Source organism: Leptopilina boulardi, unplaced genomic scaffold (genome assembly GCF_019393585.1).
Source record: "Leptopilina boulardi isolate dan_hultmark-lab unplaced genomic scaffold, ZJU_Lbou_2.1 LbouV2_137, whole genome shotgun sequence".
Taxonomy (NCBI): domain Eukaryota; kingdom Metazoa; phylum Arthropoda; class Insecta; order Hymenoptera; family Figitidae; genus Leptopilina; species Leptopilina boulardi.
In genome coordinates, this window is record NW_026137682.1 from 2169948 (window position 1) to 2185137 (window position 15190).

The following is a 15190-nucleotide window of genomic DNA, read 5'->3' on the forward strand; positions in this document are numbered from 1 at the left end:
CTTAGCGAAATATTTTTGTTCATCAAAATCTTTACTTAAATAAAATTTTTTTAAATATTTCAATATTGAATAAATATTTTTTTTCAAATATATTTTTTCATATTATCATAAATTTGTATGTTTAGTCATTTTTTGTTAATTTAAAATATTTTTTATTGTATTTTGTATTTCTGATATTAAAAATTCGCAGTTGATTTCTCTTCAAATGAAGATTATTATAATAATGATAATAATTATTGTTATTGTGTTTTTTTTCTATTTTAAAGTTGAAAATCTTTTATTTCATCTAATTTCAATGAAAAAATTGGAAAATAATTATTATAACAATAATTGTAATGTAAATCAATTATCTTTTTTTAGGATTGCAGTAAAACAAAAAATTTGTTCCAAGAAAGGAGAAATTTTTTTTTGGTTATTCTGAGAAAAAAATTTTATTTTGTCATTATATGAATTGTGATTAATTGTGTATTATGGGAGAAGCGCACAGGAAATGTTTAAAAAAAAAAAGAAAGAAAAAGAAGATCATGAAGGAGGGATTACTCTCCTTGTCGTTGAGAAATAGCCTTATTATATCCTTGAGGGGAGAGGGAAAAGAAGAAGAAAGAAAAAAAAAAAACCTTGTTACAATATTTGTTTCGTTTAGAGTTGAATATCTATAATGTATAATTATATCCGTTGGAAGGAGCGAGCGATGGAGAAAGTATTAAACGAGGAAAACTTTAATTATTGCTCGATTTGTGGACCACTAGAACATTGTACAACGATTATCTTACAATAATATTTATATTAAGGAAATCCAAGTAAAAAAGAAAAAAAAAAAAAAAAAAAAAACGATGCTTTATATCGTGAGGATGAAAAAATAAAAGAGATAATAGAAAAAAAGTGCGCGAGGGAAAAGAGATCTCGTCGAATCGAGTCGATACGACGACCATCAAGGTGCCGCAAATTTTAAATTCATCAATTAATAACAAGATTTGCCATTTTATTTAAAAAAATTTTATCACTTACTTTTTTTTTTGTGTAAAATTACATTTTTCCATATAAAAATACAGAAGTAAAAGTATTTTTTTTTGTACCGTTTGTAAATTTGTAGAAATTTATTTCGAAAAAAAAATTAGTAAAAATTAATTGCAACAATAAATGGCGAATCTTGTTGATTTGATGTATAATATATCTTGCCTCCGGCGTTAATCTGACAAGACTTAGCTAGATTTCTTTCTTATATATGAATATAGAAGTTTCTTGATAAACATGAAAAAAAAAGAAATAAGTCCTTAGTCTGTAGATTGTGACGTACTAAAATCGTGTCGAAGCCTATATATTAACTAGTTATTCTTTTAGATAATTGCTTATTGCAGTTTTTAGAGTACAATTCGCAATTTCGACAGGATGTTGAAATATACATCCAAAAAAAAGAAAAAAAAAAAATTATAGTACGCGTAATCGAAAATAATACATAGAAAATTAGATATTTGACGTTTAGATAATATAATAGTATTAGATAATAATTTTTTTCTTTTTCGATGAAATTTTTCAATCTTTCTGAATGATGAATATGGACCTAAAACAATAATAATATATAATCAATTGTAAAAGGCAAACAAATCAACTTTATAATGAAAACTCGATTATTATTATTAAATTTATCAAATTTTGTCCGAAATTAATTTTTTTTAGAATTTGTAGAGATGCGATTAGGAAGTTTCTCTTGTTTTGTGAGAATCAAGTTCCTTGTTATTAAAAAAAAAAAAATTTTTTCACAAAAAAAAGTTAAAAGTGAAAAACTAATAATAAAATAGAAAAAAAGTATTAGACGAGAAATTACGAAAAGGACGTGGGAGTTTGTAGATTTTAGTGAACTTATTTTTCACAAAAAGAGAGAGAGAGAGAGAGAGAGAATCAATGCTTTATGACTTCCGAAAAAATTTCTCCGTGACAAAGACTTTTTTTAAAAAAAAAAAGTCGAGAGTGCCGTCGTCGTCGTGAATTATTGTCAATCTCCGGTAGAATTTAGCAATGATTTTTTTTTCAGGGTGCTATAGTCAAATAATTAGAGGATAGTTTCTTGTTTTTTGCCAGTGGAATCGTTGCTATACGTATATTAATCCAGCGTTTATCGTCGCTATGAAAAAATATATATTATATAAATATATACATATATATATATAATTGTTGAAAATTAGTCAGGATGTTTAGTTACCGTTATAATGAAATCAAGTTTCGATGGCTAGTTTAGCTCGTCATTTTCTTTATATATTATATATTTATCGCTTTTTACTTAGACCGCACGAGAAGTGTGAACTATTAATTAATATCATGATTATTTATTTACATTTTCTTTCTTTAAAAGGACAAATATTATTATTATTATCGGAAAAGCACAAGGAAAATGATTAAAATAAAAAAAATAAAAAAAAAAAAAAAAAAAAAAACCGTGGAACAAAAATCAAAACAACAAAACAAACACTTGTGTGATTTGTATTTCTATTCATATTTCGAATATCTTTTTTTTTTAATACAAATATTAGTATAGATATTATAGAATTTTTTTTGGTGTAGAAAAGAGAAAAAAAAACGCCAATAATGAATTTTGGAAAATAAGATTTTTTTCGAATTTTTAGATTAGTGTTTAAATGATGAATTATTAATTATATATAATATATATGTATTATGAACTGATCGATTTGATAATAATCAGTACTTGACTGCCAAAAAAAAAAAAAAAAAAAAGAAACAAGACAATCGAGAGCTTTCCTCGTGCTTTAACCGCAAAATAAATCTTATTTATTTATTTTTTTTTGCTTTTGAAAATGCTACTTTTTTTCTTAGTTATATAAGGTCTAAATGGCTTAAAAAAATTTTTTTGTGACTCTCCACACAAAAAAAGGACGGTGCGCGCAAAGTCCGTCGAATTTTTACACAATTTGTATTTAAAGAATAATTAGACATTTTTGTGATTGATATATTTTATTAAAAGTTTGTTCGAAGCCTAATCGATATATATTAAGTATAACAAACAAAAAAAAAAAACAAAAAAAAGAAGGAAAAAAAATTGAAAATATTCGGAGAAGTGTCGTCGCCTCTTCTCCGTCTTCCTTTTGAGGGTTTTTTTTTTCTCGTAGCTTTATATTCTTTATTTTTCAGATAGTGCAATATTTAACTTCCACTAGTTGACGTGACAATTTATAGATTAGATAGAAATTTGTTAAACTTCACGTCGTGCTTCTAATACAGTGAATTCTTCTCTGATATAATCAGTATTTTGCCGCTTGTCTTTCCGAGTAGTAGCAATTTCCTTCGTGAGCACGTTTTAAACTCAAAGGGGGGGGGGGGGGGGAAGTTAAATTTTTTGACGAAAAAAAAAAAACAAAAATTTGACAATTTCTCATGTGATTATTTTTCCATTATAAAAACATATCGGCACTTTTTGAGCTTCTTTTTTTACACTGTAAATTATTTCTTTTTTTTTTTGAATAGATTGAGAGTTTAAAGAACGTGCTTCTCGATAGGAGACAAAGATAGATTAGTAAATATTTCGGGGCTGACAAATGACACAAGTTTAGTAAAAGGTCTTTTTTTTATATTTTCCGTTATGTTATATATACGTATCTACTAATTATTAAAAAAAAAAAGAATAATATATCACCGTAACGATAATAATATTAATATATATATGTGTAAATGATATATATCATTAAATGGGCTGTGGTAGAAAACCTTTATATACTCGATGCGCATCAAGTCGTGAACAAGTCACTATCCATATGAATTTCATGTATTATGTATTTAAAAAAAAAAAAAAAAGAAAAAGATTTTCTAAAAAAAAATATATGTAAAGGAAGTGACTTATTCTCGATAGAAGCGCATTTATTATATCTTCAGAGCGCGACGACACTCACGTCTCTCTCACACACATACACACATTGTCACACAACGACCACCGTGCACATATTGTACCTTATAATTATAAATATAATTAATTATATATTAATTAGAGTCCGTTATAATTGTCAACAAATAAAAAAAAAATAACGCTGTACCTACTGCGCCCATGGGCTCCAAATAACGATATATTGTATTAATTAATATTATGATTATATATTATTTTACTATTATATATGTGTACAAGCTTTTTTGAAGGCTGTAAAAATTCAACGCCGACTGTAAAATTCGAACACGACGATTATTTATTTCGTCGTTTCTCGTCGCACACTGCTGTGACTGCTTCGAAGCGAACGTCTTTTTAATATAAGAGAAAAAAAACATCTTTTTTGAAAATCAAAGAAAAAATTCGAAAAATTTTCTATTAAATTTAAAAACACTTTTTTTTTATTTAAACAAAATTTTGAAAAAAAAAATTAATGGAAAAATACGAAATAAATTTTATTTACTATTTAATTTTCTTTTATGACCGAAAATCGAGTTATTGCATTTATTGTTTTTAAATGACTTGATTTTTTGAAGAATTCTAATTTTCACTTCTTCTTTTCAATATTGATAAATTTGGAAAAATTTTATTTTTATTTTGAAAAAAATTCGTACATTTGAGATATTAATTACATTAAATTGATAAATTCAACAACTTGAATAGAATACAAAATTGAATTACTCGACTATTATTAAATTACTAATATTCAATTATTATTAATTAATTTAATTTCTTTGAAAAAAAATCAATTTTTGGAGTATTTGAATTTTTTCTTTGATATCAATATTGAATTGACGACCCCTCATAAATCTTCTTTATTGAGTGTGCCTTTTTATCAATTATTATATTTCATAATAAAATATTCACGTGATGTTTGTACGATTTTCTTCTGATGATGGGAAATAATAATAATAATAATAATCGTTAATCTTTGTAAAACTATGCCGTGTCACTGCTATACTATCCGTAATAATGTGTAATAAACGAATTTATAGTGGAAAAACTCTTTAGAATTATTAAAAAGTAATAATAATAATAGTAATAAACGACGCGACAGCGCTTTCGAAGCAGGACGCAGAGGCGTTTTTAAATGTAATATTATTGCGTAGCTTTACTCTTAGTCCGCTAGTTAGACAAAAAAAAAAAAAAGGAAAAGCGTTTAGACACTTGCTCAATAAGTAAACAAACAAAAAAAAAAATAAATAAATATGAAAAATTCGCTTTTTATAATGTAGAATCAATTATTGACGATGTGCACTACTATTGTATTATGAATCGCGAGGCTAATCACTGCTGAGCTCGGATATGACTGATATTTACGAAGAAAGTCTCATTTTCTTTCTTCGATCATTGAAAACGAAAAAAAAAAGAAGAAAAAAAATCAAGAATTGTCAAGTGATTTTTCTTCTTTTGTGATTAATTTCTTATCGTCAATATATAATATGAAATTGTATTATTATTTTGATCAAATTATTATTTTAAATTTTATTTTTAATGTATGTTCGACTTTTTTTTTGTATAAATTATTTCGCATAATTAATTATAATTCTTGCAAGGATAGTCCACTTGCTTGAAATCATAATAGACTTGAAAATATCTATTTAATAAGTGTTTTTCTGGAAACTAGAAATCACTTTCAATTTTTAATATTATATATATACATACAAACTACGAAAGTTTATTGTGATAGAGATTTCAGCTTCTCAAAGAAAAAAAAAAAAAGATAATGAATTAGAATGAACTTGTGAATTATCAACTGTTTTGAAAATTATATAAGCAATCAAAAAAAAAAAAAAAAAAAAAAGAGAAAGAGTCTTTTTTAAAAAATATTGTGATTAGCCCTGCCCAACAAAATTTGATCTACTCTCATATTGTATAATGTACCTTATTCTTGTGATTTTTGTTTTAAGAGAAAAAAAAATTCTTTTTTCAATTCTGTGCGTGATAAGATAAATTTGCACATTTAGGCATTGCTTTTTCGTTATGTAAAAAAAAAAATATATCCTAGTTGCTTGCCAATTGTTCAATGTCAATTTTATGGGAGATGAAAAATAAATGAAATAACGAGCAATTCAAATTTTCGACGAGCGTTATATAAATATAATTATATAAAAAAAATGAAGATAAAATAAAAATTTAATTAAAAATTAAGACGCTCGACAAAGAGTAGAGTTAAGTAAACATTTTTGAGCTTAACGATATTTGCCTGTAAAATCTCCTGTTTGTATCTTTACTATAATATATATATATATAGTTTATCATGTGATCATTGTCGAATTTTAATCGAGTGATAATTTTATGTTTGAAATTTCTTCGAAGATTATTATTATAATATATAATAATAAAACGCTTTTCGTTCAGACTTCGAGGTGCTTATAATCGTTAATAACCAATAATAAGTTTAGTACATTGTGAGGGGGGAAGTAAAAACCAAGCAAATGTACTTTTGTGAGTACTATTCTTAAATTTTGAAGTGTTTCTATTTCCAATTATGATCGTTTGTACCGCTGTGAAATAATAATAATAATTGTGTCGTTTAGACGACAGATAACATAAAAAAAAAAAAATAAAAACAAAAAAAAAACATGGGTGATGACGATTACATTTTAACAATCCAATTTTATGTATATCTTTGAACCTGCTAAAAATGATTGGCAGTTGCGTTTTATTCAAAGTGTCCTTTTCCTGTAAACTTGTTTGTCCCAAAAAGATGATAAATAAATGGTATCTTTCATGTTCAGATAAAAAAAAAAATAATTTTTCTTTATCCATAATAAAGTCCTTTACCTGAATTATTAAAATCCTTCTATGAATTTTTATTATAATTTGTTAGATTCTTTTTTTTCGAGGGAAATATTATCTAAATCCGTTTTCCTTTTTTCTGAAAAAATAGACAAGTTTCAACTTAAATCTTTTTTTTTATTTTATGATTCTTTTTTTTATATATCCTGACGTTCATCTGACGTCAAAATCTTTTTTGTATTTACAGTTTTTCATTGCATACAGTGTACATACAGCATACCGTGTGATAGAGAATATTTAAAATGATGCGCGTCACATTAAAAGTTACGCAATGCGTTTTAAATGTCTCCTGTAAAAATACTCAAATATACAATACGAATAAGTCCACTTCAAAATGACCAGTTTAACAGATGTAGTTTTATTTTTCCTTAGTGCGCATTATACCATTACTTACATAATATTAAAAATATATAATAAAAAAAAAATGTTACACGTTATATTTTTAAAAAGATATATAAAAAAAATTTTTTTATTTATTTTATAATATATTTTTTAAAAATAAAAATTGTTTAAATTTACCAATTTTTTTGTAAGTCGTTTTGATATGGACTTTATATTAAAAAAAACCTCAAATTGAAATAATTGTAGTAAAGTAAAAAGACAAAAAAAAAATGAAAAATCTCAATAAAATATTAAAGTAATCAAAAAATCAAATTTTTTAAAAATTAATTTCAATCACGGTTTCTTTTACAAATAAGGTGATTTATAATAATATGTATAAAATATAAATTATTCACAAACTGTCACTTTTGGATATTACATATTTTAATTGTTATGCACCTTTTTGAAAATATTGAGAAAAAAGATTTAAAAAAAGTTTCTTGCTTCTCAAAAATGACTTTTTTGTAAACAGGAAATAAGATAAATTGCATTTTTTTTTTATTTTAAATATTTGTTATTATTATTTTTTTTTTTTTTTGTTAATTTATGAAATAACGCAATTTTTTGTCTCTTGGACATTGCCATCTGCTTTTTCAATTTCTGTCAACAGAGTGTGAAATATATCAGCAACAGACTGAAAATAAAATTTTTTTATTTTAATGTTTGACATAAATTGTTAAAAGATTAATTTTTACAATGAATTAATAACGTGAAAGTTAAAATTTTTATTATTGATGTTAAATGATAAATAAATATTCAATTAAAAAAAAATCAAAGGAAAATTCGTTCTAATAAAAATTTTCTCTATCGAACATTCGGGTAAATAAAAGTTCTGTTTAATGGAAATTTATGTGAAATAAAAATTTGATTTTAAGAAAATTTTGTTCGATAAAAATTGTAGAAAATAAAAATATTTTAAATTCTCTTAAATGAAAATTAACTAAACTAGATAATTTGTTGTAAAAATATTCAGTTAAATACAAGTTTGCTTTAATAAAAATTTGTCCCTATAAAATTCGACCTAATTAGTTTTTGGGAAATATTTTTTCCTATTATCAACAAAATGCTGGAATATTTATGTTTAACAGGATTAAATTAACTATTTAATTAATTCAAAATCAGAAATTATAGTAAAAAGTAATATTTTAAATAAAATTCCCTTCAAACTGGAAATGTTATGTTACATATTAGTATATTATTATAATTCTTAATCAGTAGACACCCTGTGTATAAATATAAAAATTTAATTACCAGCTCTGATAAATAAACGTACCTCATTTTGTTTAGCACTAGTTTCAAGAAAGACAGCACGCCACGAATCGGCTAAGCGTTTCCCTTGTTCAGTAGTGACCATTCGATCTACATAAAGATCAGTCTTGTTTCCTACCAAGACAATAGGTACACTGTAAGAATAATATAAATTTTTTAAATCTTTTTCCATGATAAATCACAAACAAAAAAAAAAAAAAAATTGAAATAACTTGTATGTATATTAAAGATAATAATACAAAAAAAATACACTCACTGGACTTTGCCTGTAATATCTAGTAATTTATCATAAATGATTTGCACAACTTCAAAACTTTTTGCACTAGTTATACTATATACTAGGACGTAGCCATGAATATCCATCGAGTACTGAGTGGGAAATATACTGTATTCATCTTGACCGGCTGTATCGACCAGTTTAACTTCATAATCTTGACTATTGACACGTGTTGTCTTTGTAAAAGCTTTAAAAATAAAAAAAAAACATTATTGTCGTCAATTAAATATCTTAACAAATCCTGGACTAATTATCAATTTTTTCCTGGATTTTACGTACTACAAATTTTTGAGAATTTTTAATTTAAAAAAAAAAATAGTTTTATGCACTTAAAAATTATTCAAACAAGATTTACAGAATTAAACAAAAATTTAAAAAAAGAATATAACTTGATAAAAATATTATTTTAAAAATTAAATGAAGATCTACAGATAATTATGAAAGATTTTATGTACATTAAAGTATGGAAAACTTTTTTCATTGATTACATTAGGACTTAGAAAACGTTCTTCTCTGATGTAACCAACAAAAAAAAAAAAAAAAAAAAACAAAGAGTTTTGTCTAAAACTGTTTTAACAATAGAGGATTCAGAACGCGATTGCTGTCAGGGTCTACAGGAAATAATAACGGTGGAATTATATACTATATTTGTGAAGTTGCGTGCAAGATAAAAAGAGTACTTCTTACTGTTTTCAATAGTGGGATCGTATGAGTCCACAAACTGTCCCTCGACAAATTGTATACTAAGTGAAGATTTTCCTAAAAGAAAAAATCATTTTCATTTCATTTAGTTTTTTCATAAGAAATCTTATTTAAACAAAATATTCTTTACTAATTGAAAAGATTATTTCAATTAAACAAAAAAAAATAATATAAATATATACAGAATAAAAATCAACATACCTACAGATCTATAACCCATAATGGCTATTTTCCTTTGTTTTGCTGGCATTTTGCAGCAGATGTGAAACTTAAGGCATACATATAAATACTTGCATGATGCAAAATATTAACTGCTAAAACCTGCAATCATTGAATTAATTAATTAAAATTAAAAATTAATTCAATTATCTAACATAAAACTAATTATCATTTAATGAATTCGAAATTTTTTATTTCATTCACAAAACAAAAATGTAGGTCAAGAAAAATAACCTTAAAAACATGAATCATGCGTTTGAATTCGTTCTCGCGATATTTAAAAAAACAACAACATACTCTTGTATAATGCAAATACTCTTTCGAAAAAGAAAAAAATTATTCATAAAAACTTTATTTACTAAGAATACCTAAAAACGAAAAAAAAAATTAAAATTTTTCAAGTTTTTTTTCCATACAATAAAATCTATAATAATCTATTTTCTTGTAAAACATTCGAATAATAAAAAATCTCTTTTTATCAGTACAAAGAATTTTTTAAATTCTGACGTTCTTAAAAAATGCATAAATGCTTGAAACAGGTCAATAAGTCAAATTTTTATTTTCGAAATAAAAGTAAAATAAAGTTTCCATTGGCATCTACGTCTTAGAATAAACTGCATGAAGATGAGTGTATGTTTTTTTTTGATAAAAAAAAATGAACTGTCATATAATAACAGAAAAAAAGGTAAATGCCATTCTTTGTATAGAAATTACTTTTTTTTTTGTTGCTCTTATTCACTGTATGATATCCTTGGTTATATATTTTTCCTGGTATAAGCAAAAAACCAATGTTAACGGAAACACGCACCGAAAAGAGCGTGTAAATATTGTTCACAACGCACCAAAACTTATATATATATATATCTATATACGGTTCACTCACTTAACATCAATTGACACTAAAAATTATACATTGAGTATATATTTCAGTGTATTATATTTGTACATCAAGAAAATACGAGTTTCATAAAATTGTTGTAATGCACGAAAAACAAATTCTTATAAAGCGCGTGTATACGCGAATGAAAATTTGTATATACGTAATTAAAATTTAAGTTTACATTCACAAAGTTTACATTGGTAAAATTTATATAGTAAAACGTAACGTGTCTATCACGCAAACGCAATTTACAACTGCCCACTCACTGAAAACGCTGTGAGTGATGCACTGTACAACACAACTGGCAATTTTCTCTGATGCATATAGGTATAGAAAAAGTACACGACTATTGGCAACAATGAAACAGAAGTAAACATAACCTTAAAATTAAATTTGTTTAATTTTATATTTAAGATAATCACAAAACTAAAAGAAAACATTAAATAATAAAACATTTATTACTAAACAATTATTTCAATAAAAATTTATTAATTCTAAAAAAAAAGTAATAGATTCATTTAAATCTCCATAAACATATTAGGTAAGTTAAAAAATTACCTGTACTTCCAGTATAGTATTTTAATTACCATTTTAATGCTAACACATTCCTTAAATGCTTAATAAACTAATAATAAGAAGAATATGTAATAATAATAAATATTATAATGAAATTAACACACAACTCTTTGACAGTTGAAGGAAATGGTTAGGTTTTAATGTTTGCGGACAAAGTAGGAACTATCGTTTAAAAATCACTGTGGCGCGAAATTTAAATTAACATTTTTTTTTACGAAAACAGATTATCAATAATTAATGAATTAAAAAATTAAGTTTATAAAATGTAAGTAATACTTGAGAGAAAATTGTAAAATAACACTGGTTCTGCATCTGAAATTATGAGAGTAAAATAAGGATAGATTAAAAATAAAAACGTTAGTGAATCATAATAATGTATTTGTTTTGAAGCTTAACATTTGCTTTTTTTTTATCATTATATACACATACGCGATTATTTATTATATATATATACTTAAGTGAAAGGGTAAAATAAGATAAACTTAAGTTGTACGCTAAAAAGATGGAACCTATTGAGAAAATACTTACTGCTCCTAAGAATGAGCTTTCTGATTCACAAAGTCGTTTCAATTTGTATTGTTGAATGTTTTATGTTACTATATAGGAATAATTTAATTATTTGACAATCATTACACTTATTTACGATGCTTATTAAACTTTCAATGTAAGATGTACCTTCAAGTTTATCGGGAATAATCTTACATTTATTTTTATAGACAATTTATTCTCTGACAGAAGTAATATTTTTCATTTCATTGAGAATAACGAAACGAAAAAAGAAACAAAATCCATACATAAATATTAAAAACTTCTAAAAATGCGGATATCTCGAAAATATTACTTCTAAATCGGAGAATTCGTTTTCACTGGAACGTGATATTTAAAAATGGATATGAATTCTGTATTGCTTAATTACTAATTGATTTTTTTCTGAATTTATGAAATATCGACAAATCATTGGATTAAGGAATTAAATAAATCAATATTATCGAAAATTTGTAATTATTACTTTTCAAAATGCAAAATTAGATAATTATTATCAAAATACCCTGATAATGAAATAATCTTAAGTTAATTATTTAAATTAAATTATTATCACTAGTACAAATAATTCGCTAATTATTATATTCGATAATAGCAAATTTAAAATTTTTAATTTCAATTTAATTAAAAACAAATTTTTTTTTAAAATAATTTTGATAATTTGTCGACATTTTTTTAAACTTGATTAAAAAAAAAAAGAAGAGTCGAAAAATTGATGATAACAAAAAAAAATTGGAGACACTTTCCATTAGTAACTTTCAGATTTAGGATCCGCTCGCTCGAACTGCTCGCCCTATCACAGTCATTAGTTTAGTCTGAAGGATTAGACGAAAGTGTGCAGTCAAGAGCATTACGTCGACCAGCGATGCAAAGCTTTCATCAAGTTTTAATTTAATTTTGTTTTTTCTTTATTCAGTTTTTTTTTTTTTTTTAAATAACGTTACTCAAATAATGGCTGAACGGTTAAATATTACCGTATCAACCATGATGGAAACGTGTTAATCGTCAGACATGATTGAACATTGATAAAAGTGACATTGTCGGTTTTGCAAAGAATTTCGTTTTCTTTTTAGCAGTAGATTGTGAGAATTGTGAGAAGAGGAATTTCTTTAATTGATTATTGAAGCTCGAGCGAATGAGAGAAAAATTTAGCTGTACGTTATGGATTGAGGCACTCCATTCACTGTTTTCGATTTCAATATGTCATTCTCATAGGACATTATTGTCTCCTTTCCATTTTCAATTACTCTGAAACAGAAATTTTTTTAATTTATAATACATACAAAATTATTTAAAATAGAAAAATATTTTCAACAATGTTTGGTATAGGACATTTAAAAATTTCTTTATTAAAAAAATTTGTCTTACTTTTTAGTGGTGATTTTCTTTCCATTAATAAATCTCGTGGACGTGCTGGTTCGCTTCATAGAAGATCCACTGCTAGGTCCACTAAAGGTGTTAACTGAATTGAAAGTTGTGAAATTTCCACCTCCTCCACCTCCGTTGCCTATCAAATTACCAAAATTGAATGGTGCAAACGGTGAAAAGAAAGATGTGCTTAAGCTATTGTTACTAGAATGACTGTGCCTGCTTCCTCCCCATATATTTCCACCAAATCCTGAAACAAATTAAATTAATTAATAATTAATATATAATTTATCTCCAAGTGATAAATTCCTAAAAATTATACTATAATTTATAAATATTTCCATATTTACTAAAAATACGTAATCTCTTTATTATTATTGTAGAAAATTTAAAAAAAAAATTAATCAATACAATCAGGAAAATTAATTAAGAAATATTGTTTAAAAAACAAAGTTTGGAATTTTGTAAATTTAAAAAATTTGAAATAGTAATATAAAAAATTGTTTAAATTTTGAAAGAATATGAATAAAATATGAAAAAAAATTAATTATTTAAAATTAGAATTAAAAAAAAATTAATGAAATAATTTATTGTTTTGTGAAAAAGTAATTGATAAACCTCACCTCCAAATAGATCTTCAAATGGTGTGCCACCGAAAAATTCTCTGAAAACATCTTCAGGATCTCTGAAGACAAATGTGCCGGCAAAGACATCGTCAAAGTCGTCTTCATGACGTCTCTTGCCTCCTGGCATTTGAAGACCTTCCTTTCCATGTTTATCGTAAACTCGCCTCTTTCGTTCTGAAATAACAAACAATACCAAATTAGAAAAAAAATAATTTCACAAACATGCAAAAACAATTTTCAAATTTCTTTTATTTTCAATCCATTTTTTTATAATTTTTTTTTTATTTATATAAAGCAATATTATGCAGGCTAGTTAGTTCACGGAAAGAGGTCAAATTTCCTTGGAAGTCCACTGCAGCACTCTAAATTCAAGAGAGAATATCTTTGTAAACAGTTTTGTGAAATTATAACTATTCTTTTTTTCATTAAAAAAAAAAAATTATTATGTTTAATTGAAAAAATTTAATATAACTGTTTTATATCTAATACAATTTTGAACAATATAATAACATCTCGTTTCGATATATATTAAAGGAAAAAATCGACTACAAAATTCAAAGCAATTAAAAAATAGATTTCACAAACATGAAAGATTTTCTCTCCTTAGGAAAATTAAATAAGTTTTGTTAAAAGACGAGAATAGCAGGGCAAAAAGAAAGCATAGTTTTTTTTTTTAAATTATTATTATTATTATAAAGGGTAGGTGAACGAACCAATAAAAATTATGGTATTAAAAAAATTAATTCTTTTGGAATTTTTAAATGTCTCTGACACCGAATGTGAGAGAAGCTTTAAGAGTGAGGCAATTCAAAATTTTGAAAAAATTCTGTTAATATTACTTAAGATACTTTGATATTATTAAATCCTCTTTAAAATGTAAATTATATTTAATTAAAAATTATTAAACTTTTTCATATGATTCAAAACAAAAGAAAAAGAAAATTATCCACATAGATTTTTGGAGTAAAAGACTGTCCTTTTATATAAACAATCTATTTAAAGATTGAATTGACATTGAATTTTATTCCAAACTATAGTAGAGAATAGATTTTATAATGTTTTAAATCTTTAGAATTTCGAATTCAATCACTATTTTTATCTATTTAACTTTATTTTACATTAGGTCAATTTAATCAATGAAATGTTTTGATGCAACATTACGTAAGTAAATTATATTCTTTTTTCTACAATCTCATTGAGAATAATTTAAGAAAGAAATTATATCTAAAGAAAACTTTTTTTTTCTTTTATCTCGTTATCAATTAATTTTTAAACATCTATTATATTCAATTACTTTCAAAAACATTTATCTCTCTAAAATTCAAATTTTTTATATTATACACGATAGAAGTAAAATTTTTTTTAATTTTGTCACAAAATTTAATTAAAAGATTAAAATTTAAAAATTATATTTTTTAAAAATTTTTTCCCCAAAAAAAGTACATAAATTAAAAAAATTAAATCAAAAGTTTTGAAAAGGTTGATGCGAGGATTTTTATAAAGGAAATGTTTAAAACAATGCTTTCAAATGAAATTGAGGCTTTAGAAAAAAAAATCAATGAAAAATTAAAGAAAAAAAAAAAAAAAAAAACAAGAATGCAAATAGTCTCTGATGGAAA

General features: G+C 24.4%; 2 protein-coding genes across 6 annotated transcripts in view; both read right to left on the minus strand.

The window, feature by feature from the left end:
- Positions 1 to 2787: 2787 nt before the first annotated feature.
- LOC127291446 (GTP-binding protein Rheb homolog) lies at positions 2788 to 11183 on the minus strand. Of its 4 annotated transcripts, none has more exons than XM_051320592.1 (6): positions 11017 to 11183; positions 9561 to 9680; positions 9345 to 9416; positions 8637 to 8844; positions 8385 to 8514; positions 2788 to 7745 (listed from the first exon to the last, which is right to left on the minus strand). In XM_051320592.1, exons 2-6 carry the CDS (start codon positions 9607 to 9609, stop codon positions 7656 to 7658), a joined length of 549 nt encoding a protein of 182 aa, XP_051176549.1. In that variant the 5' UTR covers positions 9610 to 9680; positions 11017 to 11183; the 3' UTR covers positions 2788 to 7655. The 4 variants fall into 4 exon arrangements, with proteins under 4 accessions (XP_051176549.1, XP_051176552.1, XP_051176551.1 ...); XM_051320595.1 differs by having other exon boundaries at positions 11046 to 11177; XM_051320594.1 differs by lacking the exon at positions 11017 to 11183 and adding an exon at positions 10462 to 10782.
- A 208-nt stretch (positions 11184 to 11391) lies between these two features.
- The window catches only part of LOC127291445 (dnaJ homolog subfamily B member 3), a 28761-nt gene continuing 24962 nt past the window's right edge, over positions 11392 to 15190 (minus strand). For both annotated transcript variants that reach the window (XM_051320591.1, XM_051320590.1), the window contains 3 exons: positions 13569 to 13745; positions 12946 to 13195; positions 11392 to 12825 (listed from right to left, as the gene is read on the minus strand). In XM_051320591.1, the coding sequence (XP_051176548.1) occupies positions 12726 to 12825; positions 12946 to 13195; positions 13569 to 13745 (527 nt within the window). In that variant the 3' untranslated portion in view covers positions 11392 to 12725. The remainder of the gene's footprint in view (positions 12826 to 12945; positions 13196 to 13568; positions 13746 to 15190) is intronic.